This window comes from Balaenoptera ricei, chromosome 21, assembly GCF_028023285.1.
Source record: "Balaenoptera ricei isolate mBalRic1 chromosome 21, mBalRic1.hap2, whole genome shotgun sequence".
NCBI classification, from domain to species: Eukaryota; Metazoa; Chordata; class Mammalia; order Artiodactyla; family Balaenopteridae; genus Balaenoptera; species Balaenoptera ricei.
This window is the reverse complement of record NC_082659.1, coordinates 13,565,359-13,591,800: the sequence shown is the minus strand read 5'-3', so window position 1 is coordinate 13,591,800 and position 26,442 is coordinate 13,565,359. Positions and strand designations below refer to the sequence as shown.

Sequence of the window (26,442 nt, the reverse complement as noted above, 5' to 3'; positions counted from 1 at the left end):
CTTCATCTGATACATAGCCCTCTGCCTTTTCATCTTGTCTGTCTTTCTGTGAATGTGGTTTTTGTTCCACAGGTTGCAGGATTGTAGTTCTTCTTGCTTCTGCTGTCTGCCCTCTTTTATGGTGCTTTATACTCCGAAATTTTTATTGTTTTGAAAAATATCCCCCCCAATTAATTTAGATTTCAGAGTACCCAAGCTATTTATTTTTTTCATAGACATTATGGTACTTCACCGTGGTTCTTTTTTTTTCTTTTTCTTAATATTTATTGATTGACTGATTGATTGATTTTGGCTACGCTGGGTCTTAGTTGCAGCATGTGGGATCTTTAGTTGCAGCATGTGGACTCTCAGTTGCGGCATGCATGCAGGATTTAGTTCCCCAACCAGTGATTGAACCTGGACCGCCTACATAGGGAGCTTGGAATCTTACCCACTGGACCACCAGGGAAGTCCACCCAGGCTATTTAGAAATAAATTAAGTCCCTCTTTCCAGACTCAGGAGGGATGACGTATCCGTTCTGATTATGACTATGGCTCTAAGGAGCACATCTCATAATCTCCCTGGACCTCAGTTGGCTCCTTTTGGAAACGGAGGAAAACTGATGTGGGCCGAGAGAACTTTCCAGTGGGTGACTCTCCGAAGCGAGAGAGTGGCCTGGGGTGGGGATGGGGGTTTTGTTTACGGGAGTTGGGGAGGTGGGAGCTACTGGCATTTGGCGAGTCTGGTCTGGAGATTCTCGCATCCCCACAGTCATCATGGGGGGCAGCTGACAGCCCCCTCCTGCCCCCACCCTGGAACAGGGACAGAGGGAAGTGAGCTGCTGCCTCTGCAGCCCCTGCTCTGCGCAGAGCCCTGTGGGAGGATGAGCGCGTCTCTGCTCTCAAGGACCTTTACCCCATCGAGCGGCCGATTCAGATATGAGACAAAGTGAAGCTCGCTGAGCTGAAGAGAGCAAGCGGAGTGCTCTGGTTGGCTGGGAGTGAGGGGGGCTCCCAAGTCCCTTCTCTGTCTCTCTACTCTGCTCAGTGGCCTGGGGGAGGTTACATAATCTCTCTAAGCCTCAGTTTGCCTGTCTGCAAAATGGGTTAACAGCTGACCCTCGCCAGAGGTTATTAGGATTAAATGATAGTGTACAGGAAATGCCCGCTGCTGGGCGGAAAGCAGCTGCTGGACCTGCTCACAGGCCGCTCCCCGCCCTCCAAACAGAATGGCACCTTGAAGATCATCGACAGGAAAAAGCACATCTTTAAACTGGCACAGGGAGAGTACATAGCTCCGGAGAAGATTGAAAACATCTACCAGCGAAGTGAACCTATCGCTCAGGTGTTTGTCCATGGAGAGAGCTTGCAGGTACGCACTGCCCCAGCCATGAATTCTGTGGCCGGCGTGGCCCGGGCCTAGAAGTCCAGGGCCTTTCAGTGTGATGGGAAGTTTGCGATGGGTGTGAGTTGACTTTCATGTCTGATGTGCTGGAATATTATCAACACGTTACTGGTTTTTACTGCTTGGCATTTCTTTTTTTTTTTCATCTATTTTGTAAATGGAAATTTGTACCTCTTATTCTTGGCAATTCTTATCCAGAAAAGTTTTTTTCTCTTTAATTTCGTATTACCAAGGGAAGTTGGATAAGGATAACAAGGGAGTGGGTAAAATAAGCTTCTAATTTAATTATGAGGGGAAATATTGATATACAGGTTATAAGAAAGTTTAGAATTTTCAAACATACTAAACGCAACTTATTTATGATATGTCTCCTACGTCATTTTTGAGCAAATGGTGGTTGTGAGCCAACATATCTTAAAGTCGAAAACCAACATCAGTATTGCAATGAAACATCATTTGCTAAAATTTTGGACAGATGGTGGGAAGGAAGAGAAGGGTGTCTGGTTTCCTGAGGGTTAATATTTCTACAAATCTTGAAATTTTCAAATAATTTTGGAAGAATATTTTCTTATAAGAAAGTGCACCTATTTTTCTTTGACCTGGAATCATACCCATGCCTCTAATTTTTATTTAGTTTCGTTGTCACTAAATTGTAAAGAATGAGGTATTAGAGTTTTTTCTAAATGAATCTGCATACATTTTCTCTTTTTCTAAAGCAGTTATCTGATATCTATCCCCTTGTTTGCTTATTTGACCCTGTTTTATTTTTAAAAATATATATAAGAGTAAGTAAAAATTAGGGTTTTATTAGGTTTTGATTTCCAATGGTTCTTTTAAAACACTTATTGCAAAATCCCCAATGCTGTCTATATTTCAGAGGCAGGAGTTAACCTGGGCCCCGCGGACTCTGGGGCTGGTAACATGCTCTGAAAAGAGGATCTGTAACTCCCATCAGATTCTCCCAGGGGCCCAGGCTGCAGATAATAAAGAACCACAATTTTAGAGCATCTGGATCAAGCCCTTTAACAACTTACTTGTCTCTGTTAAAGGCATTTCTCATAGCAATTGTGATACCAGACGTTGAGACGCTAGGTCCCTGGGCCCGGAAGAGAGGCTTTGAAGGCTCCTTTGAAGAACTGTGCAGAAACAAGGTCGGTTCCGAAGCGTGCAGCCTACTCCTGACCCTCCCTTTGCATTAGGTGCAAAGTTCAGGGACTCCCGCCATGGGAGTAAGGATCTTACTTTTCTTGCCTTATTAGGGTGTCCAAAAAGCTATTCTGGAAGACATGGTGAGACTGGGGAAGGATTCTGGCCTAAAAGCATTTGAACAGGTAAGACTTGCATCCAAGTGTATGAATTCCTGCAAAACGGGTTTTTGACTGGAGGATGTTTTTTGTGAATATATTATAGAAGAGGATGAGGTGACGTAAAGACATCTGTGCGGAAGGGATAGTGGAGTGGTTTGGCAGGGGAGGGGATTTTTGTAACCAAGGGTATGAATTCTCTTCCTGGAGGTCAGGCTACAATCCTGATTCTGTACTGACAGCAGGCCACTGCCCTTTGTTGAGACAGTGCAGTGGGGCCTGGCCTGAGAGGCTGGCTTGAATCGCGCAGAAGGGTCTTTATCCCTTGGGAAGCTTAAGTGCTTTTTAGACTCAGGTGGCCTCCGTCCTCCTTTCCTCCTTTGACTGCCTGGTTTCTTTGCAGGTCAAAGGTATTAGTCTCCACTCTGAATTATTCTCTGTCGACAACGGCCTTCTGACCCCAACGATGAAGGCTAAAAGGCCAGAGCTTCGGAATTATTTCAGGTCACAGATCGATGAACTTTATTCCACCATCAAAATCTAATGCGAGGAAGGAAGCTGGGAAGAGGCCGCATGCCTCTGCGGTCTTCTCCCGCCCATGGCCTCAGTGGGTAGTTTTGACAACAGCAAGTAGGGAAGGAGCGTCTTTGTCTGCCTCGTGCGTTCAGATTCTCGTCATAGGAAGCTTAGAGGGAATGGAACACTGCCTTATGGTCACCTCGCATTGCAGACCATGTTCACGGTGATATACAATTTCCAAAATGAGCCTTAAAAAAATTGTAAAGGGGAAACTATAAATGTGCTAAGTTATTTACGACTTCCTCAGTTTAAAAAGAGGGTGAAAACTTGTCTCCCTGTTTTGCTAACCAAGTGGTTAGGACTTTGCTATTTCTGAGATGTCTGCTACTTGCTGCAAATTCTGCAGGTGTCTGCTGCTCTGAAGAGTACCGTGCACTGGAGGCAACCGTCCCTTATAAACAAGAACTGTCCCAGCTGCAGGAGGTCGCAAGTGGACCAGAGGTTTTCTTTTAATCCCTGCCACCGTCCCCTCCCCATCTCACGTGACCCTTCTGATTAACCCCTGTCACTCCTGTTGGAGCAGAGGATGGACCTAGCTCAGAACAGCGCAGGTATGGATGGATGGCCGCTCACCAGAGCGGGCGGATTCTGGCGCCCACAGAGCAGAATATTCGCTGACCCTCTTCTCCAGACCCGATTCCCTTCCTCCATCCCTTCCCAGGGGTTATTAAAAAATCTGCCTTAGACTCTGCAGTGAAGACAAGCATTTCAACAAGGAAACAATTACCTGGATCAGCCATGTTCAACTGTGACGCCTGAAGAACTGTCCACTTTATCTTCACTGAACCCGTCGCTCTGTCTGTGATGGTTTTTAATGTGGTTTTCATATCAAAAGAGTACGTTGTGATTAAGTGGCTTTTTTTCCCCAGAATAAGCTCTCAGGCAAGGCATGTCTTTAAAAATATTAAGGGAGTAGATACACTTGGGTACTTATTGAAATGGACGGTAATTAATAAATGCTCTTCTATCATAATGCTACCTGATTTCTATGAAATGTATTTGACAAGCCAAAATTCTAAGACATAGGAATCTGAAAAACTCATTTCCTGGGATTAACTTCTCAAGGGATTTTTTTTTTTAAGTTAATTTGGGAAATTAGCAGCATTTCACTTTACTGCAAGTCTTTGCCACATGTGACTGAATTTAGTTGTCATTTATATGTTGAAAGCAGTTGTTTGTGGATATGTGAGTACCTGTATTATACAAGCACAACAGGGTTTGCCCTAAAGAGTTGTCGTTGTAATAACGCTATTTGGTAGCCTAGCTTCATACGTGCATTCTTAATTGCACAAGAAGTCAATAATTTGTCACATTGGGGTTTTGAATGTTTGCTTTAAGTGTTGGCTATTTCTATGTTTTATAAACCAAAACAGAATTTCCAAAAACAATGAAGGAAACCAAAATAAATATTTCTGCATTTCAAGTGAGTGAAGCCTCCCTTTTTGCGTCAGGTGTCGCGTTCGGGGTGGCCTCTGGTGTGCACAAGCGGAGAGCAAGAATGACCTCAGCCTCCCAGTTCTTTCCTCCCTCCCAGGTCTGCTTCCTAGGACGCAGTCATCCCGGCACTTCCAGTTGCTGACCCCGGGCCCTGGCCAGCTCCCAGCAACGGCCCTGCTGTGTTGCAGAGAAGAAAGTCTTGGTGTGAATAACATGGATATTCTTGAAAGTGCAAATTCCCGGGGGGAAGGCGACAGTGCAGGAGGCATCGCTGCAGTTGGTGGTTCTGGCGTGGATTTCATTCGGCCTCATTGTAGTCATTGTCTTCTGTAGAACTGTCGGAGAAGACGTCCCATTGACAGCAGCCGACTGTTTCTTCTATCGCTGCCCTACGCTGTCATTTTAAAGATTTTCTTTTCCAGAGGTCTAGTTAATCACGCCCTAAGTTTTTCTGTAGCCTGTTTTCAGTCCTCTTTCCCTTCAGTCTTGGGTTTGGGGTGCTGATGTCTGCTTTCTTCCTCTAAAGCTCAAGCCCTGTGCACGCCTCTCTGGTGAGACTCCTCATCCAAGGGACTTCCCTGGCGGTCCCCCTTCCCGTGCAGGGGGTTTGGGTTCAAGCCCTGGTCGGGGAGCTGAGATCCTACATGCCTCAGGGCCAAAAAACCAAAACATAGAACAGAAGCAGGGCTTCCCTGGTGGCACAGTGGTTAAGAATCCGCCTGCCAACGCAGGGGACATGGGTTCGAGCCCTGGTCCGGGAAGATCCCACATGCCGCAGAGCAGCTAAGCCCGTGCGCCACAACTACTGAGCCTGTGCTCTAGAGCCCGCAAGCCACAATTACTGAGCCCGTGTGCCACAACTACTGAAGCCCGCACACCTAGAGCCCATGCTCCACAATGAGAAGCCACCGCAATGAGAAGCCTGCGCACCACAATGAAGAGCAGCCCCCACTCGCCGCAACTAGAGGAAGCCCGCGCGCAGCAACGAAGACCCAACACAGCCAAAAATAAATAAATTTTTTTTAAAAACTGGAAGCAATATTGTAACAAATTCAATAAAGACTTTTAAAAAAAATGGTCCACATCAAAAAAATCTTTAAAAAAAAAAAAAAAGCCTCCTCGTCCAGTCTGCCTTGTTAGTTAGGTTATTAAGTTCCTCGTGTCATCTTTTTCTGCCCTGCGCCCTCTTGCTCTCGTTCCCTCACGGGAACTGTGACCTTTCTGTCTCCTCCCTGGGCTCCCAGCACAGGATGTAGGAACTGGTGGGTGTTTGTTAAATTACTCTCATTTGAACAAATATTTGAAATTTTGAACCAAGCTTCTGTAATGAGGTTGATAGAAACACTGTTTTGTTTTCTTTTCTTTTTAAAAACAATTCTGGTAAAATACACATAAGATTTATCATCATCATTTTTAAGCATACAGTTCAGCGGCATTAAGTGCATTCACACTGTTGTGCAACCGTCACCGCCATCCATCTCCAGAACTTTTCACGTTGCAAAACTGAAACTCTGCCCATTAAGTAATAACTCCCGTTCCCTCCTCGCCCCAGCCCCTGGCCACCACCATTCTGCTGTCTCTGAATTTGACTACTTTAGGTGCCTCGTATGAGTGAATCATACAGTGTTTGTCCTTCTGTGTCTGGCTTATTTCACTTAGCATAATGCCCTCAAGGTCCATTTGCGTTGTCTCTCACTTTTTATAGCTGAATAATATTTGTACAATTACACCACATTTTGTTTATTCATTTGTTTTGCTTTTTGGGTTTTTTAATAAATTTATTTATCTTTTTATTTTTGGCTGTGTTGGGTCTTTGTTGCTGCACATGGGCTTTCTCTAGTTGCGGCGAGCAGGTGCTACTCTTCGTTGCGGTGCGCGGGCTTCTCATGGCGGTGGATTCTCTTGCTGCGGAGCATGGGCTCTAGGCACGCAGGCTTCAGTAGTTATGGCTCGTGGGCTCAGTAGTTGTGGCACATGGACTTAGTTGCTCCATGGCATGTGGGATCTTCCCAGACTAGGGCTGGAACCCGTGTCCCCTGCATTGGCAGGCGGATTCTTAACCACTGCGTCACCAGGGAAGACCCTGTTTTGTTTTTTTTAGATTTTTTTTTTTTTGATGCGGACCATTTTTAAAGTCTTTATTGAATTTGTTACAATAGTGCTTCTGTTTTTATGTTTTGGTTTTGGCCACAAGGCATGTGGGATCTTAGCTCCCCGACCAGGGATCGAACCCGCACCCCCTGCGTTGGAAAGTGAAGTCTTTTTTTTTTTTTTTTAATTAATTTGTTTATTTATTATTTATTTTTGGCTGCATTGGGTCTTTGTTGCTCCACATCCTCACTTTACTTTCTGTTTTCTTTTCTTTTTGATAACGCCCATCCTAATGGGGGTGAAGTGGTATCCCACTGTGGTTTTGATTTGCATTTCCCTAATGATGATAAGATCAAGCATCCTTTCGTGTGCTTATTGGTCACTTGTGTATCTTCCTTGGAGAAATGTCCTTTGCCCATTTTAAAAAATTGGTTTTTGTTATCGAGCAGTAGGAGTTCTTTATATATTCTGGATATTAACCTCTAAACACTGTTTCCAATTCTTAACTTTCATGGTGCACTATATACAATGGCGCTCCATCCCCCAAATCAAAACCACACCTCAAGCCCAGGGGTGTCTGTCTCAATCGGGCAGCAGTGACCCTGCTGCCCTGAGAGTTCACCTTGCCCCTCCCCGCAGGTCCAGCTCTGACACACCCTCACTCTGGGTCTAAACTCAGGAAAACAGTTTGTTTTTAAGTATATTTGGCGTTTGGTAGTTAAAGTATTTTTGCCTCGCTTCTGCTTTTTAGATTACTTGGAAGAAGAAGAAGAAGAAGAAGAAGAAGAAGAACTGGAATGTGTTGAGCGTTGCCACGTGCCAGGCACTCTTCTGAGCATCTTACACAGGTGACCTTTTCACGTTTGCAACCCTCTGAGCCAAATGCTCCTGGTGTCCCCATCATACAGTGAGGAAACTGAAGCACACGACTTGGGTCAGCATCATACACTGAACAGAGTTGGAGCTGGGCAGTCTGCCTCTGGACACTGAGCTTTCAACTTCACGCCGTGGAGGTTTCTTGTCTGCCTGCGTCAGTAACCTCCTGACAAAACGTGTCATGCCAGCAGTTATGCCTCTAAGCTTTGGTCCAAATGGTTTTGATTCCTACCTAATGATTGTTCTTTGTCATAGCAGAGGCCAGTACCACTTCCCAGTTTTATTCTGGTTCATGGGTCATCAAAAGTTAAATATGGTTGCTCTCTGTGATGTTGGAAACCCCAAATCCATCAAGGACGAAAAGTTAGGTAGAACCTGCCGCTCTGTTTCATGAGGAAAGTAGGTGTAGAGCTGGGTCACAGACCTGTGGCATGTTCATGAGGTCCCTCGGACGTCCTAGGAATCATCAGCTACGGAGGTAGTAACAGCTATAGGGGGCTGTGGGCTCGCTCTGGGTGGTGAGCTGTGCTGCGCTCTTAAATTCTCAGAGGGGTTACGTGGTGTGATGGTTAGCATTCTGGACTCTGACTTATGTTCTCATTTAATCCTCGCAAAACCCCTGTTAGGCGGGTGACCAACCCATAGTTCTGTGTCTAACATCAGCTAAGTGCCAGACACAGTTCTGTGCTATGGGGACGCAGCAATGAGCGCAGCAGACAAGATCCTTGCCCTGGGGCAGCTAACTTTCTAGCCGAGAGAGATGGACAGTAAACAGGAAAGCAAATGAACAACTTCGGATTGCAATGGGTGCCTTGAAAACAACGCATAGAGTCTTAGCGAGGGGCCACGAGGGCCTATTTTAAGTGTTGGGGTCAGAGAAGGTCTCTTTGAGGAGGTGACACTTGAGGTGATAACCTGAAGAATAAGGAGGAACCAGCCTTGCAGAGGTTTGGAGAAAGAGGTTTCAAATAGCAGAAGCAGTGAGTGCAAAGGCCCTGAGGTGAGAAAGAGCTCGCTCTAGTCCAGGCCCTGAAAGGAAGCCGGTGCGGCTGCGGCGTCATAAGCACGGGAAGGAGTGGAACAGAAAGCAGTTAGAGGAGAAGGAGGGCCGGTTACCAGGCCTTGCAGCCCAGAACGGAACCTGGATTTTTCTCGGGAGGAAACCAGTGAAGGGTTTTGAGACAAGGAGTTCATTCCCTGAATGAACCCCTCCTGGTGGCTGCAGAGCGATCAGAGGAGAAGCACGAAACCCGGTCAGGACAGGCTTACCTGCGTAAGGCAGCCTGAACCGGGTTGGCGGCAGTGGAGATAGAAGACAGGCGAAAGCAGCTGGAGGTGGGACCCGTCACGTGGGGAATCAGGAAAAGGGAGGGTTCGGGGGTGAGCACCGTTGGGTGGACGGTGGAGCCCTACTTACCGAGACAAGAAGACCCCGGGGCGTTGGTTTTGGGAAGGGAATCAAGAGGTTGGATTTGGGCAATTTCCATCTGAGGTTCCTGCTGGACAACCACGTAAAGATAGATATGAGTCTGCGCCTCGGAATAGGGGTCCCCAAGCCCCGGCACCAGTCCGCAGCCTGTCAGGAGCGGGGCCGCACAGCAGGAGGCGAGCGGCGGGCGGATGGCCGAGGAGTGGAGCTCCATCGGCCGCTCCCCGTTGCTCACGTTACCGCCTGAACCATCCCCCTCCCCTCCCCGGTCCGTGGAAGAATTGGCTTCCAGGACACCGGTCCCTGGTGCCAAAAAGGTTGGGAGCCACTGCCTCAGAAGACGAGTCAGGAGACAACAGATTGCAAAGTCCGCAGCACAGGAAAGGTATTTCAGGCTGAGGGGCTTTATCAGGCAACCTGGGGACCGGGAAACCTGGATAGGAAATCGAGGCGGCCCCAAACGGAGCCCTGGGGAGCTCCATAGTGGGGCGTTGATGAAAGAGCCAGCAACAGGGGTTGAAAGTCACCTGCCATGAGGAAGGTGGGCACCAAGCGTGTGGCATCCCTGAAGCCCAGAGGGAGAAGTGTTTCAGAAAGGGAGGGACGGGGTGGGCCGGTTATGTCGTGTGCTGCTGCAGCAGGGAATAAGGTGGGGAGGAGGAGCGTCTGCTGGATTGGCAATGGCGTCCACCTTGGCAATGAGAGTCCAGCAGAGTGGGGAGGGCAGCAGCCTGCTGGAGTGGGTTGAGGCCTGAACTCCTAGGGAGCCAGGAAGAAGGATGGACAGTTCCGTCTTGAAGTTTTGCCGTGAAGGAAGTCAGATGAGTGGATGGATGGTAACTGGAGAAGAAGGGGAGGTGGAGAGGTTTGCTTTTCTTTGCTGGTGGTGGTGGTTTTGAAGATGAGAGATACAGAGCGTCATGATGTGATGTGATGATGATGACCTATCCTCACAGAAAATGATGACGCAGCAACTAGGGGAGAACAAGGCTGTCCTGACAGCGGGAGGGGTTAGAGCCCACAGTCAAGCGCAGAGATCGGCCATCGATGGGATATTTCAATAGGCTGATTCTTGCATTGCAACAGGAAGGGGGCTAGGGAATGCGGGGGTAGATACAGGTAGATCCAAGGTGATTGATGCAGAACAACTAGGGAGCTCCTATCTGAGTATTTCCTCTTCTTTCTTTTTTTTTTTTTTGTTGTTGAAGTATCACCTCCTTGTTATGGGTGAGAAAACTGAGGCTTGGAGAGATCGGCTAACTTGTCCTAGTAAGCGGCTGAGCTGGATTTTCTGACTTCAGGGCCTCTCTGTGTCTGGGCCACCCCCCTCCTGCCCCCCCCCGCCAACTGCATGGCGTGGTGCCCGCTGCCCTGAACGTCTCAGGGGCCCAGTCGTCACGTTGGATGAGTTTTCTTAATTAGCGCATCGGGTGCAGTTGCAGTCTCCAGTGCACTTTGAGGCAGGCTATGAGGAGGCGCAGGGTAAATGCCAGGGACACTGGACTTGCCTTTTTGTGTTTCATCCATATTCCCAGCGATTGTTGCTTTTCACGGCAGCAGAAGAGAAGCTGCCCGTCTGTCCCCAACTGCTGGGCAGAGCAGGTGGACAGAGGGCAGAGGCTGTGGCAGCACCGTGAGAGGTGAGGCCGTGGGTCTGTTAGCCGATCAGGCCCCGAGCACCCCTGCCGGCCTCCAGCCTCCACCCCCTCCACGGTCATTACGGACGGCAGCCACGGCTGTGCGTGCGACTGAAGGGGACTCTCCTGTGGCTCACAGCACTGAGGGTGACCTTCTGTGTCTTCTCTGAGCAGAGCGAACCCCCTCACCCAGCCGCCTTTCACTCCTGTATCCTCCAGTGGGTGCTCAGACCTGTGCTCATCTTGATCTCACCCCTTCACCCAGCAAGAGGAATTGGAAGACTGACCCACCTTACTTATTATCCATACATTTGGCATAAAAAGAAATCTAGAATTTTCCTTTTGACTTTTAACTCCTTTGCTGTTGATTTGGTCAAATGGTGGAAGTCTTGCTGGGTGAATTCTGCTTCTGGGCACCGTTCTTCAGGTACAGAGAGATTCTGCTCTTGCCTGGAAGCAGGGGTTTTTTCCGCAAATACATTTTGCATGTAAGTTCTTAGCCACTTTCTTTTGTTGAGATTTTTAGGGAGGGGACGGTTTGGGCTGTCACATCTCTCTAACAGAAATCGTCCTTGCTAAATACGAAGGCTGCTGGATTTTCCCCCAAGAACCCTGAGCAGGCTTCCTGCTTTGCAGGGGGCTTGCTGAACTGGAGCGTGAATCACGGGGCGACAGCGGTGCTGCTCAGGGGCGCTGGAGCCCCCGCTCGGCTGCGACACTCCTGGCGCCGGTGCGGAACCAGCTGGCTCACGTGCTGCGTCGGGCCACGTGCGCAGACACAGAGGGACTCTTGTTTTCGAGTCTCTTGCTTCCCTGCACCCACGATACTGCTGCCCTTACCCTGTGGGCTCCTGCCGGCTGCCCGGCCCTGCCCGGGCGGAGCGGTCACCAGGCGCTGCGTTTGGGAGAAACTCCAGGGCTGCCCCAGGCAGCTCGGCCACCGCCCCTGCTGCTGCGTCCCCTGCTGTGCATCAAATTCACCCAGTTCCCTGCATCCCTTAGTCCTCCCACCCAAGCAGGGCGCCGCCGTCTCTTGCCAGGACAACCGCACCAGCCTCTTACTCCGCCTCCTTGCCTTCGATTTTGGTCTCTACTAACTCACCCACTTTCCCTCCACTTTGCAGCAAGAATGATTTCTCTGAGTCATGTGTCTTAATCACGTGATTCGCCTGCTTAATCATGCCGATGTTGCCTATGGCTCTCAAGCCTGAACCGCTGAATGTACTTAGAGGAAGGCTTGGCAAATGTGATTGCGCATCAGACCCCCTGGGGGAGAGTAAATCTGGAATCAGGCCTGAAATTCTGCATTTCTAATAAGCTCCCGGCTGAAGCCAGTGCTGCTGGCCTGTGCATTACACTTTGAGGGGCAAGGAACTGAGGGCCCCTGCCTGTCTCCCCAGCCTCATCTCTGGCCACCTCCCCGACTCGTCCAGCCATACGGGGCTTATTCTAGCTCCCAGAATGCATGATGCTCTCACTCGCCCCTGGGCCTTTGCACATGCACCCTGCCTCGAGCACTCTCTTACTCCCCCCATGGCTGGCTCCTGTCCTTTATTTCAGTGAGATTGTAGATGTCACTTCTTCTAGGAAGCCTACTCCGATTTTCCAAGCCCAGAAAACAAATTGTAGAGCATGTTTGTGGCCTGGCAGTGGTGTGAGGTGGAGGGGTAGGGTGATAAAGATCTTTTTATGCTAGGGCACAAGGTCAACGGGGTGAGTGAGCTGGATCATGAGGTACAGGGTGGCAGCCAGAGGGCGGGGAGAGCCATTTCCTCCTACAGAAATTTCTAGGAAGAAGATTTTTGTGTCACCTGGGGTTGGAGGGAAGCCTGTCTGACCTGAGCTTGTCTGAAGTGTCCCTGGCTCTTCCACTGCCCCCTCCTCCCTGCTCGCTGAGCAGAAAGGATCCCTGAGGAAAGGACCCTGCTTGCCCCGAACGTTCTGAACAAGGTCAGCCTCACAACTGTGTGTGTCCTCAGGCCACCCGAAAGTCACGTCCGAGTGAGCAAGGTCATCACAAGGATAAAAACTTTTTCCAGAAAGTTCTTTTTTGACCAGAGCTTGAAAGTGAATCATGGAGACAAGTTTCTACTGTAGAAATGTTATGTCCCTTTTTTCCTTAAGAAAATCTTTTTCTTTGACGTGTTCTTTCATTTTCTTTTCTCTTTCTCCGCTTATGTGCTCCTTTGATCCTTGTACAAGTTATAAAGTTACTCCCTTCACAGGTTGGAAGTCGGGTTTTTTTTGGCTAGTGAAATCCTGGATTTTGCTAGAATGTTCCTGCCAGGGTTGCTGCACCAGACTCTCTGAGTCCTGCAGGGAGCTGGGAACGGAATCTGAAACATGAGACACAGCACCGTCAGGACGTAGTGATCAGACCTACTTAGCCATGTGATCTCAACTTGGGTAGGAGAAGTGCCAATTAGGTCTGGAAAAAGTAGATCATTAGTTACAGAGCAAACAAGTTTAGTAACCGGGTATCAGAGCCAGGGCAGTGTTGGAAAGCACATGACCTGGGGAGGGAGCTAATGTCATTGCAGTTTGCCCCGATGGAAAAATCTTTCTGCCCTCCAACTTAAACGACACCGAATAGTACTTCCTTTCTGAATTTTTATTTCCTCTTTTCCTTAAAGGGGGGCATCCAAGGGAAGGTCTCTTTCCTCCTGGGCCCCCCCGGCTCGCCCTCCTGGGATGTTTCGAGTTTGTTTTGCAGTGTCGTAGTTGTAGATGTCGAGCCGTTGGTCTGTTTGAAACAGATAACGACTTTAGTTTCTTCCCAATGAGAACTGCCAAGTTTAGTGGGTTATAACTGTGTACCCAATAATTCGCAGGTGCTGTAAGAAGTTAAAAAAGAAAGTCAGAAAATTGAAGAAATAAATGATTTTCTTTCCCACAATAGAAAATTACACCCTTTGCCTTAAGGGAAACTTACAGGAATGGATTTGATAAATTATGGAAGAGGATCACGCACATGAAGGAGAAAATGAGTTGAGCAAAGGCAGTTAAGATGTCTAGTCTGATTAATCTTGAACCCACTTTGAACTGACGGTAAACATTATTGACAATGTCTGAACATGGGTAAGTAGCTCTGGTCTCTGGTTAAGTTTTCCAATCTCCAGCCCATTCTTCCTCTGCCCCCTAGTGGACACAGCGCTGAACAGAACATGTAACAGAAGGAGCTCGCTAGAAAAAAAAGCAAAGAGGCACAGAAAGAAATGATAAGCCCTTCTATCTGTCTAGGGACCTCCAGATTCTTTATCTCTTATCTTCACGGTAATCCTATAAGATAAATAATAATATTCTCATTTATATTTTCATTAAACATCAAGCTAATAATTCCAAAATATAGAACTAATATATAGATCAACCTACTCCACAGGGAAGATATATTTCTGCAGGGAAGTGTCCATACCCAACCACTCAGTTTACCCCAAGGATCCAGGATGTCTTGTAGCTCTTTATTTTCTGTATTTGTATGATAAAAGCAGTAGCTTTGTTTGTTTGTTTTTCATTTCCCAAACATGAAAGTACATTACATAACTTAACGACCCACCTCGTAGGTCCTGCAGTCCCTCTGAGCTTCCCCGCGCTGCTCCGGGTTCCCCAGGGGCTCCAGACCCTCTGGCTCCACTCCTGTGTTTTCTGCCCCCATCCACCCCGTCCTGAGCACCGTCCCTACTTCTTCACAACCCCAGTGGCACGTCCTATTAGTTCTAGCCCTCTGAGACCCTGACTAATACAGGTAGGCAGGTCACGAAAGCTGGTCCAGTTAGAGTAAGTCCCAGGCCTTTTGCTGGAGAAGGAGTGCTGGGGCATAGCTGCTCTCTTTCTCTGAAGGGTGGAATTCCGACGGGAGACTTGGAAGAGCCGCCAGGTGCAGGCTCTGGGCCGGAATCCTTAGATCCCGTGCAGCCACGGTCACTTACTTCCTGTGGGGCTGCTCCTTAGTTTCCCCATATGCGAAGTGGGATTCTGGCGCCTACCACAGAGGGTTATTGAGAGGGTTAAATGGTTTCATTATACTAAACACTTGGAACGATGCCTGGATCATAGTAAATGCTCAGTAAGTCCAGGCAATGATGATGATGATGGTGATGATGGCAGGACCCAGGCTGAGGAAAAAGCTGAGGTACAAGAAGAGCAAGGAAATGGATTCAGAGCCCTGATGTCTTCTCCAACCTCTAGATCCAATTGAGCTTGACAGCCATCCTACCGCTGGACTTTTCAGTGACACGAGCTCATAAATTCCATTATCATTTAAACCTACTTGGGTTGAGATTTTATTTCCATCCAGAGTGCTGAACCTCTTCTTGTCTTAACAGAAAGACAAGAAGCACAAGCACAAAAGGCTTGACTGTAACCCCTTTCCTGGGAAATGGAGCTATATTTCCACACTCTTACGGGTGACAAGTTTCAGTGATTCCAGGAACCCTATTTCTGTGCATCAGTGGGGAACTACCTTCAAATCCTCACAGGTGATTTACTCTTCTGTGGCAATTGCCCAAATGATTCCTGGATGGGGTGAACAGGTATTTCACTGAAGAGGAATCAGGAAGTACCTATAAACAAGGAAAAGATGATCAACTTAAGGGAAATGCAAATCAAAAACACAGTAGGATACCATTTTAACTTGCTACTCAGGGAACAATATTTAAGTCTTGAAAATTCTAAGTATTGACAAGTATGTGGAGCCAAGAGGACTTTTATATACTGCTGATGGGGCTATAAATTGTACAGTCTATAAAACGATGTGTAAACTTGGCATTGTCATATAAAGCTGAAAATGTCTTTATCCCATGAGGCAATAATAGCACTACTGAGTCTATCCTTGTCTCTTAGATATGTGCCCTGCAAGACACTTACAGGAATGTTTAGCATGGCATTGTTGGTAACAGCAAAATGACTGAAAGCAACTGATGTTTCCATACACGGGAGAATGGATTAATAAAATGTGGTGTATTTACTTAATGCATTCCAAAGACAGTGAAAATGAATGAATGACAGCTACATGCATCAATGTGGATAAAACCTAAAAATCATGGCTTTGAGTAAGAAATAGCACTTCCAAAATGCATACCAAATATCATTTATATAAAGTTTAAAAACATACAATAATTAATACATCATTTAGGGATATATCAAGGTAGAAAAACATGGGAATGAGAAACACAAAATCAGAAGAGTGGTTATCCGTGGAAGGAATGACCGTTATTACTTTCCTAACCCAGCGGTGAGCACACAGGTGCTTTTTATCTTTACGTTATATATGTTATATTCTTTAGTATGCATGAAGTATAATAATTTTTATTGTGGTAAACTGTACATGACAAAGTTCAGCATTTTAACCATTTTTAACTGTACAACTTAGTGTACAGTTACTTAGTAATTCACACTGCTGTGTAACCATCCACCATTAACCACCTAGAACTTTTTCATCATCCCAAACTGTGCTTTTGGCTGTCACATCCAAGAAATCATTGCCAAGTCCAGTGTCGTGAAGCTTTTGCCCTATGTTTTCTTCTAAGAGTTTTAGCTCTTGCAATTAGGTCTTTGATCCATTTTAAGTTCATTTTTATTTATGGTGTGATAAAGGTCCAACATCATTCTTTTGCAGGATAGTACATTTTTAAACACAAAGCAAAGAATCAGAGAATATTAAAAGGGGCCCTCTCCATTTACGAATGAAGAAACTGGGGTAGAAATAAAATAATAAGCCAAGCTCACACCACTGCTTCAGGGCAGCAGCGGGGTAAAAGTCAAGGCCTATTTCCAATGCATTACACTAGACAACTGCGCAGGCGCCTAAGCACCCAGCGCGCCCCGCCCCGGGTTTGGATCCGCCCCTCGCGGGAGAGCGCCCTCCGACTTTCCGGCACTGGCTCCTCCCCTTCCTGGCCCCCTGGGGCGGGCCCTGGCGGCTCAGGAGTGCGGAAAACGTGCGCGGCGGACGTGGGGTGAGGGAAAACCCGGGAAATCTTTGGCGTCTCGTGGACCCGTCAGGAACTGCTTGTAAGGCGTAAGCTCCAGCTCCGCTTTCGCGCTGTGCCAGGCCGGGTTTTCTCTCGCGCTCTAGGACGGGGAGGAGCCCTGGCCCTGTAGGAGGCAAGCTCGGGGGGGGGGCGTGCCCGCGTGCTCGGCCCGGATTGGCCTCTGGGGGCAGCGCGGGATTTGGCGGGAGCTTCGGGAGCTGCGTCGGCGCAGTGAGCGGTGGGCTGAGATGGCCCCGCCGCGGCGAGTGCGGCGCTCGGGGTAAGTGTTGCGGACTCTCGGAGCGCCGGGCCGGGGGTGCCGCTTTATCTTCCTTCTCCGCCGGGCTTCGGCCTCTCGGAGCTGTTCGTGCTCCCTGGCTCTGCAACTGTGCAACTTGTCCTAGTGACTAACCTCTCAGGGCCTTGGTTTCCCCGTCGGTAAAATGGGAATAATAATATTCCCACCTTGGAAGGATTACGGTGACGTTTAAAGGAGTCAGTTTAAAACCGTGGCCGGCGGGGAGGGGAGAACGTTGGCTAGTGTCAGCATTACTTTGTGTGGGTGAGTGTAGCCTAAAGTAGACTCCAAATATTTTGAAACAAACTATCCAACAAATAATGAGTGCCTACTGCTTGCCAGACATTACGTTCTAGTGACGCTTACACTCTGGCTGGTAGTCAGTATTCTTATTTTCAAGACCCTGCTTGTTTTTGTAACACAAACCACAGACTGTAAAGCTGAACTAAATCTCCCGCCGCGGGGGCCCAAGCTGCCGCTTGTTATTCTTAAAGAGGGCCTCCAGCCGGGATGGGTCAAGCATTTTTTTTTTTTTTTTAATCAAAAAGGGCATGCATTTTAAAATAGGTTTCAAAACTGCTCTCTGAAATGTTATTCTTCATGGACTCATGGGCACATGTCTCGCTGGCGGTGTCTGGAGTGCATCCAAGGCCCTGCGTGGTCCTGGCTGGAGGGGCCTCGGCGTGCTTCGCGCTCCGGCTGGTACTCAAGGCCGTAGGAGTTACACCTGGGCCGTGGGAAGGCGGTCTGGAGAAGGTGCATTTGTAGGTGCGGGTGAGGGTGCAGGCAGCCAAACAGCGTAGGGGACAGGCTGGAACAGGACGAAGCAGGGCGGTTGGGTAAAGCGAGACTAGGCTCCCGTGGCCAGTGGGGAGGAGGATTGGGAAAGAATAAGGGGCCTGAAACTCAGCCGACAAGAGTGAACTTTATCTGATAGGCCACTGGGGTTTTTTCTCTCTCCCTCCCTCCTCCCCCCACACACGTATATACGTACATATAACATTTTTGCCTTTGAGACTCCTGAAATCTGTTTATCCCTTCCCCTAAAACGCACTCATGCGCATACACCAAAATTTTTACGTATGTTATCACCGAGGTCTCCATCTTTTGGGAGCCTCACCTTGCTCCTAGCCTAAGGTGAGGAGGAAACTTGACCACTTTTTTGAGCACAGACAAGGCAAGAAAGGGTGGAAAGAGTGGGTTAAGAAGTTATGTGATCTGGTTTCTCGTCCTATCACTTGGCTGTGTGACCACTGATGTCACTTAACTTTTCTGGACCCCAGAATCATAAAGGCCGTAAAACTAGTATCTGCTCTACCTTCTTTTTTTGGGTCTGAGAATCAAATAGAGCAGTGGTTTTCAAATGCGGTTCCACCGGGAACTTGTTGGACATGCAGACTCTTAGCGGCCACCCCAGGTTTCCTGAATTACCAGCTCTGGAGTTGGGGCCAAGCAGTCTTGTTTTAACCAGCCCTCCAGGTGATTCTGATACCTGAGGATTGGGAACCACTGCTCTAACAGTTTTCCAACTTTTTTTTTTTTTTTTTTTTGCTGTAATTCACAGTAATGATGTTTTACATCACAGTGGGTACACGAACGTGCACGTACACACACACATAATAAAACCGAAGGTTTAAGAAATCTTATGTTTTATATTCTCATGTATTTATTTTTTTTAAATGCTGGGGGAAAACCTTAAAGGACATGATGGGGCAGTTGATGAAACCTGGATATGGACTGTAGATTAGATAATGGTGTCAGTGTTAAATTTCCTGATTCGGAAGTTGTCCTGTGACTACACAAGGTAACGCCCTCTTAGGAAAGACACACTGCAGTGTCCCCAGTTTACCATACACAGACACACAGGAAGCAGGTGAGACAAAATGTAAACAGTTGGTGAAGCAGGTAAAGGGTATACAGAAGGCTCTTAGAGTATTCTCAACTTTTCTCTAAGTTTGAAATTATATCAAATAAAGAAATACTTGTTCCACAAAGAAATACTCGTTCAGACACTAAACGGACTTTGCTGCCCGCTAACGGGTGTCTGCAGGGCACTTTTGAAAGTCAGGGCCTGTGCGTGGTGGTGTCGGGCATCCCCCCAGCCCTGGCACCATGCCTGGACCACAGAGGATACTCAAAGCATAGTCTTTGGCGGGATTATTTCCTGCCTCTCATATTTCCACTTTTTCTTCTGGTCACTGTTGTCATATCTTGTTTACTTTAAGCTCCGTTGAAGGTACGCAACTTTATCCTTTTATCCTAATGCCCACTGCGGGGAGCCTGAAGGGCGGAAAGAGGGCAGCTCTGGGTTTGAACTGATGCAGATGTTAACGCAGGCTTCCCTCCTTCCTGGCCGCGTGTGGCTTTGGGCAAATACACATCTGGAACATGGGATTCACTTCTACCTTGAGGACTGTTTCAGAGCTAAATGAGAAAATGTGTGTAAGAGAGCCAGGCACGGATGGAACGGGGGTCCAGCGCTTGAGAAAGAGACGTCTTGCTCTCTCTTGCTCATTTCTGCAGAACGCCAGCCGTTGCTGTTGATTGCGACTTCAGGGACAAGGATGACAGCAGGGTTAGGAGTTTTCTGTGTCCCTGAGGGCAGAGCTATGCTATTTATACGTAGGTGTTATGAGTTGACCTATAAAAAATTTAATTCAATGTGTGAGATATGGGTTCTGCTTTCTAAAAGGATTTTGCCATTACCTGAATTTCATCATGTGCACATTGTTAGTGCAACTAACAAGGAATGTAATTTGGAAAGAAAATGCTTGGATGAGGTGTAATTCTGGTGTTTCCCCCAGTTATTTTTAAGTATTTCCTTACTGTTGTGTGTGTTTTTGCTGTTTCCTAGTCCGAGATATTCAAAGAACACTGTAGGAAGAACACAGTCCACGAAAGATGTAAGTTATCTTTTTTATATTTTAATATAATTCTCTCGTAATTGACAATACAAAATAACGTTTTATAGGAGACTCAGTTTCGTAGACTTGGTGAGCTCAGTGTTTTCTTGTGAAAAAGCGCATTCCTTTTCCTCCTGCTCTTCCCAGTATGATGGAGAAAATGGCCATTGTTAACGTTTTGAATCTTTTTTTCTGGGCCTAGTCTGGTTTCATTTTCATTTGGATAATCGACATCGTTGAACAATTGTACAACGTTCTGTATTTTGCTTTTGTCACTTAGAGCCATTTCTCCATGTTGTTATAGTTTTCCACAGTTTATGATTTCATAATATTCCATTTAGTTTCACATTCACACGGTATTTTTACTTCAGGGTGGAGTCTTAGAAGTAAATGTCTGTGAAAGGCAGGTGCGTTTGTTTAACCCTCTGGCTAGCTCCCTTCAGAGTATTTTCCAGCGGCTTGTCCAATTGGCCTTGGAAATTCACATGAACCACCTCTGATAGTGCCTGCTTGGGGGTGCCCGGGCGTCGGGAGTTCCCCTGCTCTGTGCCCTGCCGCCGGTTCTCTCTTTTGCGGGGTCTCTCCCCTCTGCCCCCCTAACCCCCTCCCCGTTTGGAGGGGGCCCTTTTCCTCTCTGGAAGGCCTTCTTCAGCTTTCCGGCCCTCTTCCCTCCTCGGGAAGGCAGCTGCCTTACCCAGGCCCATTTGCTTGGGGAGGATGGAGGGTGTCAGCTCCTCTTGGGCGTTCGTTCTACCCACACACACTCCATGAATAATTCTTCCCTGAGGGTCTGTGAGTGGTAGTTTTTGTTTTGTGTCTCAGTTTTATTCCATCTCCTGTGTATCTTCCAGAATTTCTTCATATTTTCCTGTCTGTTAATGGCAGCCCTCCACATTTTCCAGAGCTACTGTGGACGTTTTTCTCGTTTTCTGTATGTTGTCTTTCATTGGGATTTGAGGAGCAGTCTTCCTGGGGCTTATTAGTATATTGCACTGCAAACCCTCGTCTCTGTCCTGCAATCAGGAGTTTTTAACCTCTGTGTTTAGGAACTTTCATGGGCATGTTTCTGGGGAGAGGGCCCACTCTGGCTCAGGAGTTGGCAGGCTGTGGCCTTTGGGCCGGATCTAGCCTGCCTGCTGGTTTTGTAAAGCCCTGCGAGCTAAGGGTGGTTTTTATATTTTTAAATGACTGAAGTAAAATCAAAAGAAGACTGTCTCATGCCGGGTGAAAATATGAAAGTCAAATTTCAGTATCCATACACAAAGCTTGATTGCAGCCCAGCCGTGCTTTTTCTTTCTGCGTTGCCACCGTCTGCTTTCACACTGCGACAGCTGCGCTGCCTAGTGGCACCAGAGTCCCCACGGCCCGCAAAGTCTAATATACAGGTGACCCTTGAAATGGGAGAGTCCACTTCTACCCGGATTATTTTCAGTAGTAGGTTCTACACTGTCTGCAGTTGAAACCGCAGACGTGGAACCCCGGATCGGGAGGGCCGACCGCGAAGTCACACGGGGGTTTTCGGCTGCGCGGAGGGTGGGCGCCGCTGAGCCCTGCGTTGTCCAGTGGTCAGCTGTGTTTACCCCCTGGTCCTTCATAGAAAAGCTTCCCAACCCCTGCCTTAGATGATCAGAAGAGCCTCTGCCCCCCAGGAGTGTGAAGGCTCACTTCTTAGGCAGTGGTGATGGGATCCTTGCCACGTAAATCAGCTTTGTGATGTTCTTTTTGGGAGGGCCAGTTCAATGACTTTGAACTTTATTCACTTTTAGGAAGCTGGCCAAAAGCACAAGCCTACCGATATATTTGATTTTCCTGATAATTCTGGGATCTCAAGCATCGGCAGGCTGGGTGAAAATGAGAAAGATGAAGAACCCTATGAAACCTTTGGTTAGTATTTTAAATCTTTATCCTAAAATCTTTAAAGTGGTTCAAGCAACAGCGTTTAGGCTAGTTACTAATAAAAATATAGAAATGCCTTCAAATACAAAAGTGAGGTTGTCTGCACATGAATACAATGTTCTGGGGAGTATTTGATAAGTTGAATTAATTTTTCTCACTTCTAGGTACGTTGGAACTAAGAACTCTGTTAAGTGTTGTCCAAGTGGAGCTCTCCTAGTAGCATTTGTCAACAAGCCAGCCACATTAGGACAGCTGCTGTAGACCTTTGTAACAAGAGGAATATAAAATGTATTTCTCACTTCACACCTCCAGTAGTCGTTCGGTAAGGGGCTTTAATTTAGGAAGGAGCGGAGGGATAATGCTTCCTTTTCTTAAACACACTGAGGCAGAGGATGCTTCAGGAGAGCTTCACCTGTGTTCCTGGGAGTGTTAGGAAGACAGGACTGGTACCTGGCTGACCAGGGGGATGTGAGTTGTCCAGATGGGACAGCTTCTGTCAGTGTGTCACTGGCCACTCTAGAGGCCAGAAATGATACAGAATGTGCCATGTGCGCCCACATCTAGAACAGCAGTAATCAGACATTTTTTGCCAGAATAAGTTTTAAGGGAATTTTGAAAACATATAACTTCTCACATATTTTTAATTTGGCATCTAATATTTCTAGTCTAATTTTTGTTAATAAAAGAAAATATTGTACATTTTATAAGGTGAAAAGTAATCCTTACCAGAATACCCCCTTTATTATGACTTGATAAAAATGTTTTAACTACTCATCTAAAAATCATAATTAAAAAAATTGAGATGTAACTCACTTGCCATAAAATTCACCCTTCTAAAGTGTACAATTCAATTCACTTTTAGTATAGTCACAAAATTGTACAACCATCACCATTTTCTATTCCAGAACGTTTTAATCACCCCAGAAAGAAACTGCGTGCCCAGGAGTAATCACTCCCTATTCTTCTTCTCAGCCCTTGGCAACCGTAAATCTACTTCCTGTCTCTGTGGATCTGCCTATCCTGGACATTTCATTTAAATAGAATCATACACTATGTATGTGGTCATTTGTGACTTCTTTCATTTAGTGTAGTATATGCAAGGTTCATCTATGTGGTAGTATCAGTACTTCATTCCTAAAAATTTTTATAGTTCCATAATCCATTGTGTGGATAGACCTCATTTTTTTATCCATTCATCAGTTGATGTACACTTGCATTGTTTCCACTTTGTGGCCATTATGAGTTATCCTGCTGTGAACATTCATGCACCAGTTTTTTGTATGGACATGTGTTTTCATTTCTCTTGGGAATATAGTTGTCCCTCAGTATCCATGTGGGGTTGGTTCCAGGACCCCCCTTGGATACCATAGTCCGAGGATGCTAAAGTTCCTTATATAAAATGGCATAGTGGGGACTTCCCTGGTGGTCCAGTGGTTAAGACTCCACACTTCCGAGGCAGGAGGTGTGGGTTTAATCCCTGGTCAGGGAACTAAGATCCCACATGGTGCGTGGTGTGGCCAGGAAAAAAACAAAAAACAAACAAACAATGGCATAGTGTTTGCATATAACCTATACACATCCTCCTGTTCGCTATCAATCATATCTGGGTTACTTGTAATACCTAATACAATAGAAATGCTATGTAAGTAGTTGCCTGTGTGCAGCAAATTCAAGTTTTGCTTTTTGGAACTCTGGAATTTTTTTTTCCCCAAATATTTTCAATCCATGGTTGGTTGAATCTGTGGATGCAGAACCCATGGATATGGAGGGCCAACTGTACACCTCAGTCACGTGGTGATTCTGCTTCAGCGTTTTGAGGAAATGTTTACATGGCAGCTGTACCACTTTGCATTCCCACCAGCTATGTATGAGGGTTCCAGTTTCTCCACATCTTCATCAACTCTTGTTATGATCTGACTTTTTGATTCTAGCCACCCTACTGGGTATAAAATGGTATCTCATTGTGTTTGTGTGGTAAAATATACATAACATAAAATGAACCATTTTAGTCATTTTGAAGTGTCTGCTTCTGTGGCGTTAAGTGTGCACATCGTTGTGCAGAGATCACCCCATCCATCCCCAGGGCTTTGTCCTGTCCCCTGAATGAAGCTCTCTGCCCATTAGCCGACGGCACCTCGCTCCCCTCTCCCTCTTCTAGCTTCCTGTTTCTATGAATTTGACCACTCATGTGAGAGGAATCGTACAGTATTTGTACTATTGTATCCTTTTTCTCATGTAGCATTATGTCTTTAAAGTTCATCCATGTTGTAGCATGTGTCAGAACTTCCTTTTTAACGGTGTGGTGTATACATTTTACATATAGACCACATTTTGTTTATCCAGTCACCTGTCAATGGACACTTGGGTTGCTTCTACCTTTTGACTATTTTGAATAATGCAGCTATGAACATAGGTGTACAGGTATCTGTCCCAGTCCTGCTTTCCCTTCTTTTGTGTATATGCCCAGAAGTGGAATTGCTGGATCATATGATAATTGTGGGTTTAATTTTTTTGAGGAACTGCAGTTGCACCATTAGCAATGCACAAGGATTCCAGTTTCTCCACATCCTCACCATTACTTGTTCTTTGTTTTTTTTGATAATAGCTATTCACATGGATGTGCGGTAGTATCTCAGTGTGGTTTTGAGTTGGATTCCCCTAATGACTAATGTTGAGCATCTTTTCAGTGCGTTTATCGGCCATTTGTATGCAGGCACACCTTGGAGATATTGCAGGTTCAGTTCCAGACCACTGCCATAAAGCAAATATTGCAATAGAGTGAGTCACGAATTCTTTGGTTTCCAGTGCGTATAAAGTTATGTTTACACTACACTGTAATCTATTAAGTGTGCAATAGCATTATGTGTAGCAAAACAATATACATTCCTTAATTAAAAAGTACTTTATTGCTAATCATCATCTGACAATGCAGGGTTGCCACAAGCCTTCAATTTGTAAAAAATGCAGTGTCTGCAAAGCGCAATAAAGCAAAGTGAGGAAAACGAGGTACGCCTGTATCTTCTTCGAAGAAGTGTCTGTTCACATCCTTTACTTGGGTTGAAATCAGGTTATTTATCTTTTTATTGTTGACTAGTAAGAGTACAGCTTGTGTGACTGGTTCCATATGGAGATTCAAAATTGGTCTAGTTTTCTTTTCTTTCCTTGTTATTCCCAGTAGTGAAGTAAATAAACCCCTTTGCCTCGTTGAGGCCAATACAAAGTATATTACTAACTTTAAAATTGTGCAGTTGCTATGTTCATTATATAAGCAGCTGAAACGTTTAAATCTGAGAACATTTAAATGTGTGCAGCGCGCTAAAGCCTGAGCGTGAAGAGGTGGGTGCTTGGTCTCACCAGGCGCGCCTGCAGCCGTTCGCCCCGCGCTGCTGGCCTCCTCCCTGCCCCGCCACAAGCCCAGGCCGGGGCGCCGAGGCCTCGCCTGTGACCCCCTTCCCTCCCCGCCACAAGCCCAGGCCGGGGCGCCGAGGCCTCGCCTGTGACCCCCTTCCTCAGCAGGTGGGAGCATCCTCCCACCAAGGCCACGTGGTCTCCCCTCCTTTATCTCCGTGTCTCCAGTATCTTCATTATCTCATTATCTCCTTTATCTTCATTCCAGTTAACCTTTTTTAGTTTTGGCTGTGTTGGGTCTTGTGCGCAGGCTTTCTCTAGTTGGGGCTACTCCTTATCGCGGAGCGCGGGCTTCTCATTGCAGTGGCTTCTCTTCTTGCGGAGCACGGGCTCTAGGCGCGCGGGCTTCAGTAGCTGTGGCTCGCGGGCTCTAGAGCGCAGGCTCAGTAGTTGTGGCGCACGGGCTTAGTTGCTCCGCAGCATGTGGGATCTCCCCGGACCAGGGCTCAAACCCGTGTCCCCTGTATTGGCAGGCGGATTCTTAACCACTGCGCCACCAGGGAAGTCCCCATTCCAGTTAACTTTTTATGCTTAGCTCAAGGCTCTAGAGTAAAGGAGAGAGGAGGGGAAGTGCGGAAGGACTGGGGTCCCTCCGCAAAGGGCTAGTCGTCCACAGATGTCGAGCGCCCACCCTGCGCCAGGCACTCCGTGGGGTAATGGAGCTGCAGGAGTGGGGCCGGCGCTCCAGACCTCTGAGTTTATTGTTCATGCTGTGTCTCCCGGGTAGATGTGTGATGTTCCATCAGGTGAGGAAGGAATGTCAGACCTCCTGTTTATCTTTTAGCTCATTTAAACGTTTCCATATAACATACAAGGACAGTAAGGTTATAGCTTAACTCTCCATGTATTTATTGGTGAAATGGTTTACGTTTTTTCTTGTTGAGGTGTGAGATCATAAGTAGCATATGTAATTGGCTTTGATTTTGTTAGCCATTTAAACACAGGTTGCTTTATACTCCAATGTAAAGGAACAAACTTGAATACTGCTCAGACAGCCAGATTTCTGAATGCCCTTTTTAAAAACATCTTTTGTAGACCCTCCTTTACACAGCACTGCTATATATGCTGACGAGGAAGAATTCTCCAAGCACTGCGGGTCATCTCTCCCCTCAACTCCTCAAGGAAAAGAAGCAAAAAGAAGGTATGGGTGGATCTCAAGCAACTGTTTACTCATGGTTAATGGGATTTCTGAGATGTTCTTTAAGATATAAGCGTATAAAACCAAAACTTT

General features: G+C 46.8%; 3 protein-coding genes across 7 annotated transcripts in view; 2 read left to right on the top strand and 1 right to left on the bottom strand.

The window, feature by feature from the left end:
- ACSL1 (acyl-CoA synthetase long chain family member 1) overlaps positions 1 to 4,690 on the top strand; it is a 75,620-nt gene extending 70,930 nt beyond the window's left edge. For all 3 annotated transcript variants that reach the window (XM_059909719.1, XM_059909721.1, XM_059909720.1), the window contains 4 exons: positions 1,208 to 1,351; positions 2,434 to 2,535; positions 2,644 to 2,715; positions 3,092 to 4,690. In XM_059909719.1, the coding sequence (XP_059765702.1) occupies positions 1,208 to 1,351; positions 2,434 to 2,535; positions 2,644 to 2,715; positions 3,092 to 3,232 (459 nt within the window). In that variant the 3' untranslated portion in view covers positions 3,233 to 4,690. The remainder of the gene's footprint in view (positions 1 to 1,207; positions 1,352 to 2,433; positions 2,536 to 2,643; positions 2,716 to 3,091) is intronic.
- A 10,537-nt stretch (positions 4,691 to 15,227) lies between these two features.
- The window catches only part of PRIMPOL (primase and DNA directed polymerase), a 71,447-nt gene continuing 60,232 nt past the window's right edge, over positions 15,228 to 26,442 (bottom strand). Inside the window, exon 14 of the mRNA XM_059909779.1 lies at positions 15,228 to 15,296. Within this exon, the coding sequence (XP_059765762.1) occupies positions 15,286 to 15,296 (11 nt within the window). The 3' untranslated portion in view covers positions 15,228 to 15,285. The remainder of the gene's footprint in view (positions 15,297 to 26,442) is intronic.
- CENPU (centromere protein U) overlaps positions 16,905 to 26,442 on the top strand; it is a 32,463-nt gene continuing 22,925 nt past the window's right edge. For all 3 annotated transcript variants that reach the window (XM_059909782.1, XM_059909781.1, XM_059909780.1), the window contains exons 1-4: positions 16,905 to 16,986; positions 19,859 to 19,907; positions 21,674 to 21,791; positions 26,247 to 26,352. In XM_059909782.1, the coding sequence (XP_059765765.1) occupies positions 16,955 to 16,986; positions 19,859 to 19,907; positions 21,674 to 21,791; positions 26,247 to 26,352 (305 nt within the window). In that variant the 5' untranslated portion in view covers positions 16,905 to 16,954. The remainder of the gene's footprint in view (positions 16,987 to 19,858; positions 19,908 to 21,673; positions 21,792 to 26,246; positions 26,353 to 26,442) is intronic.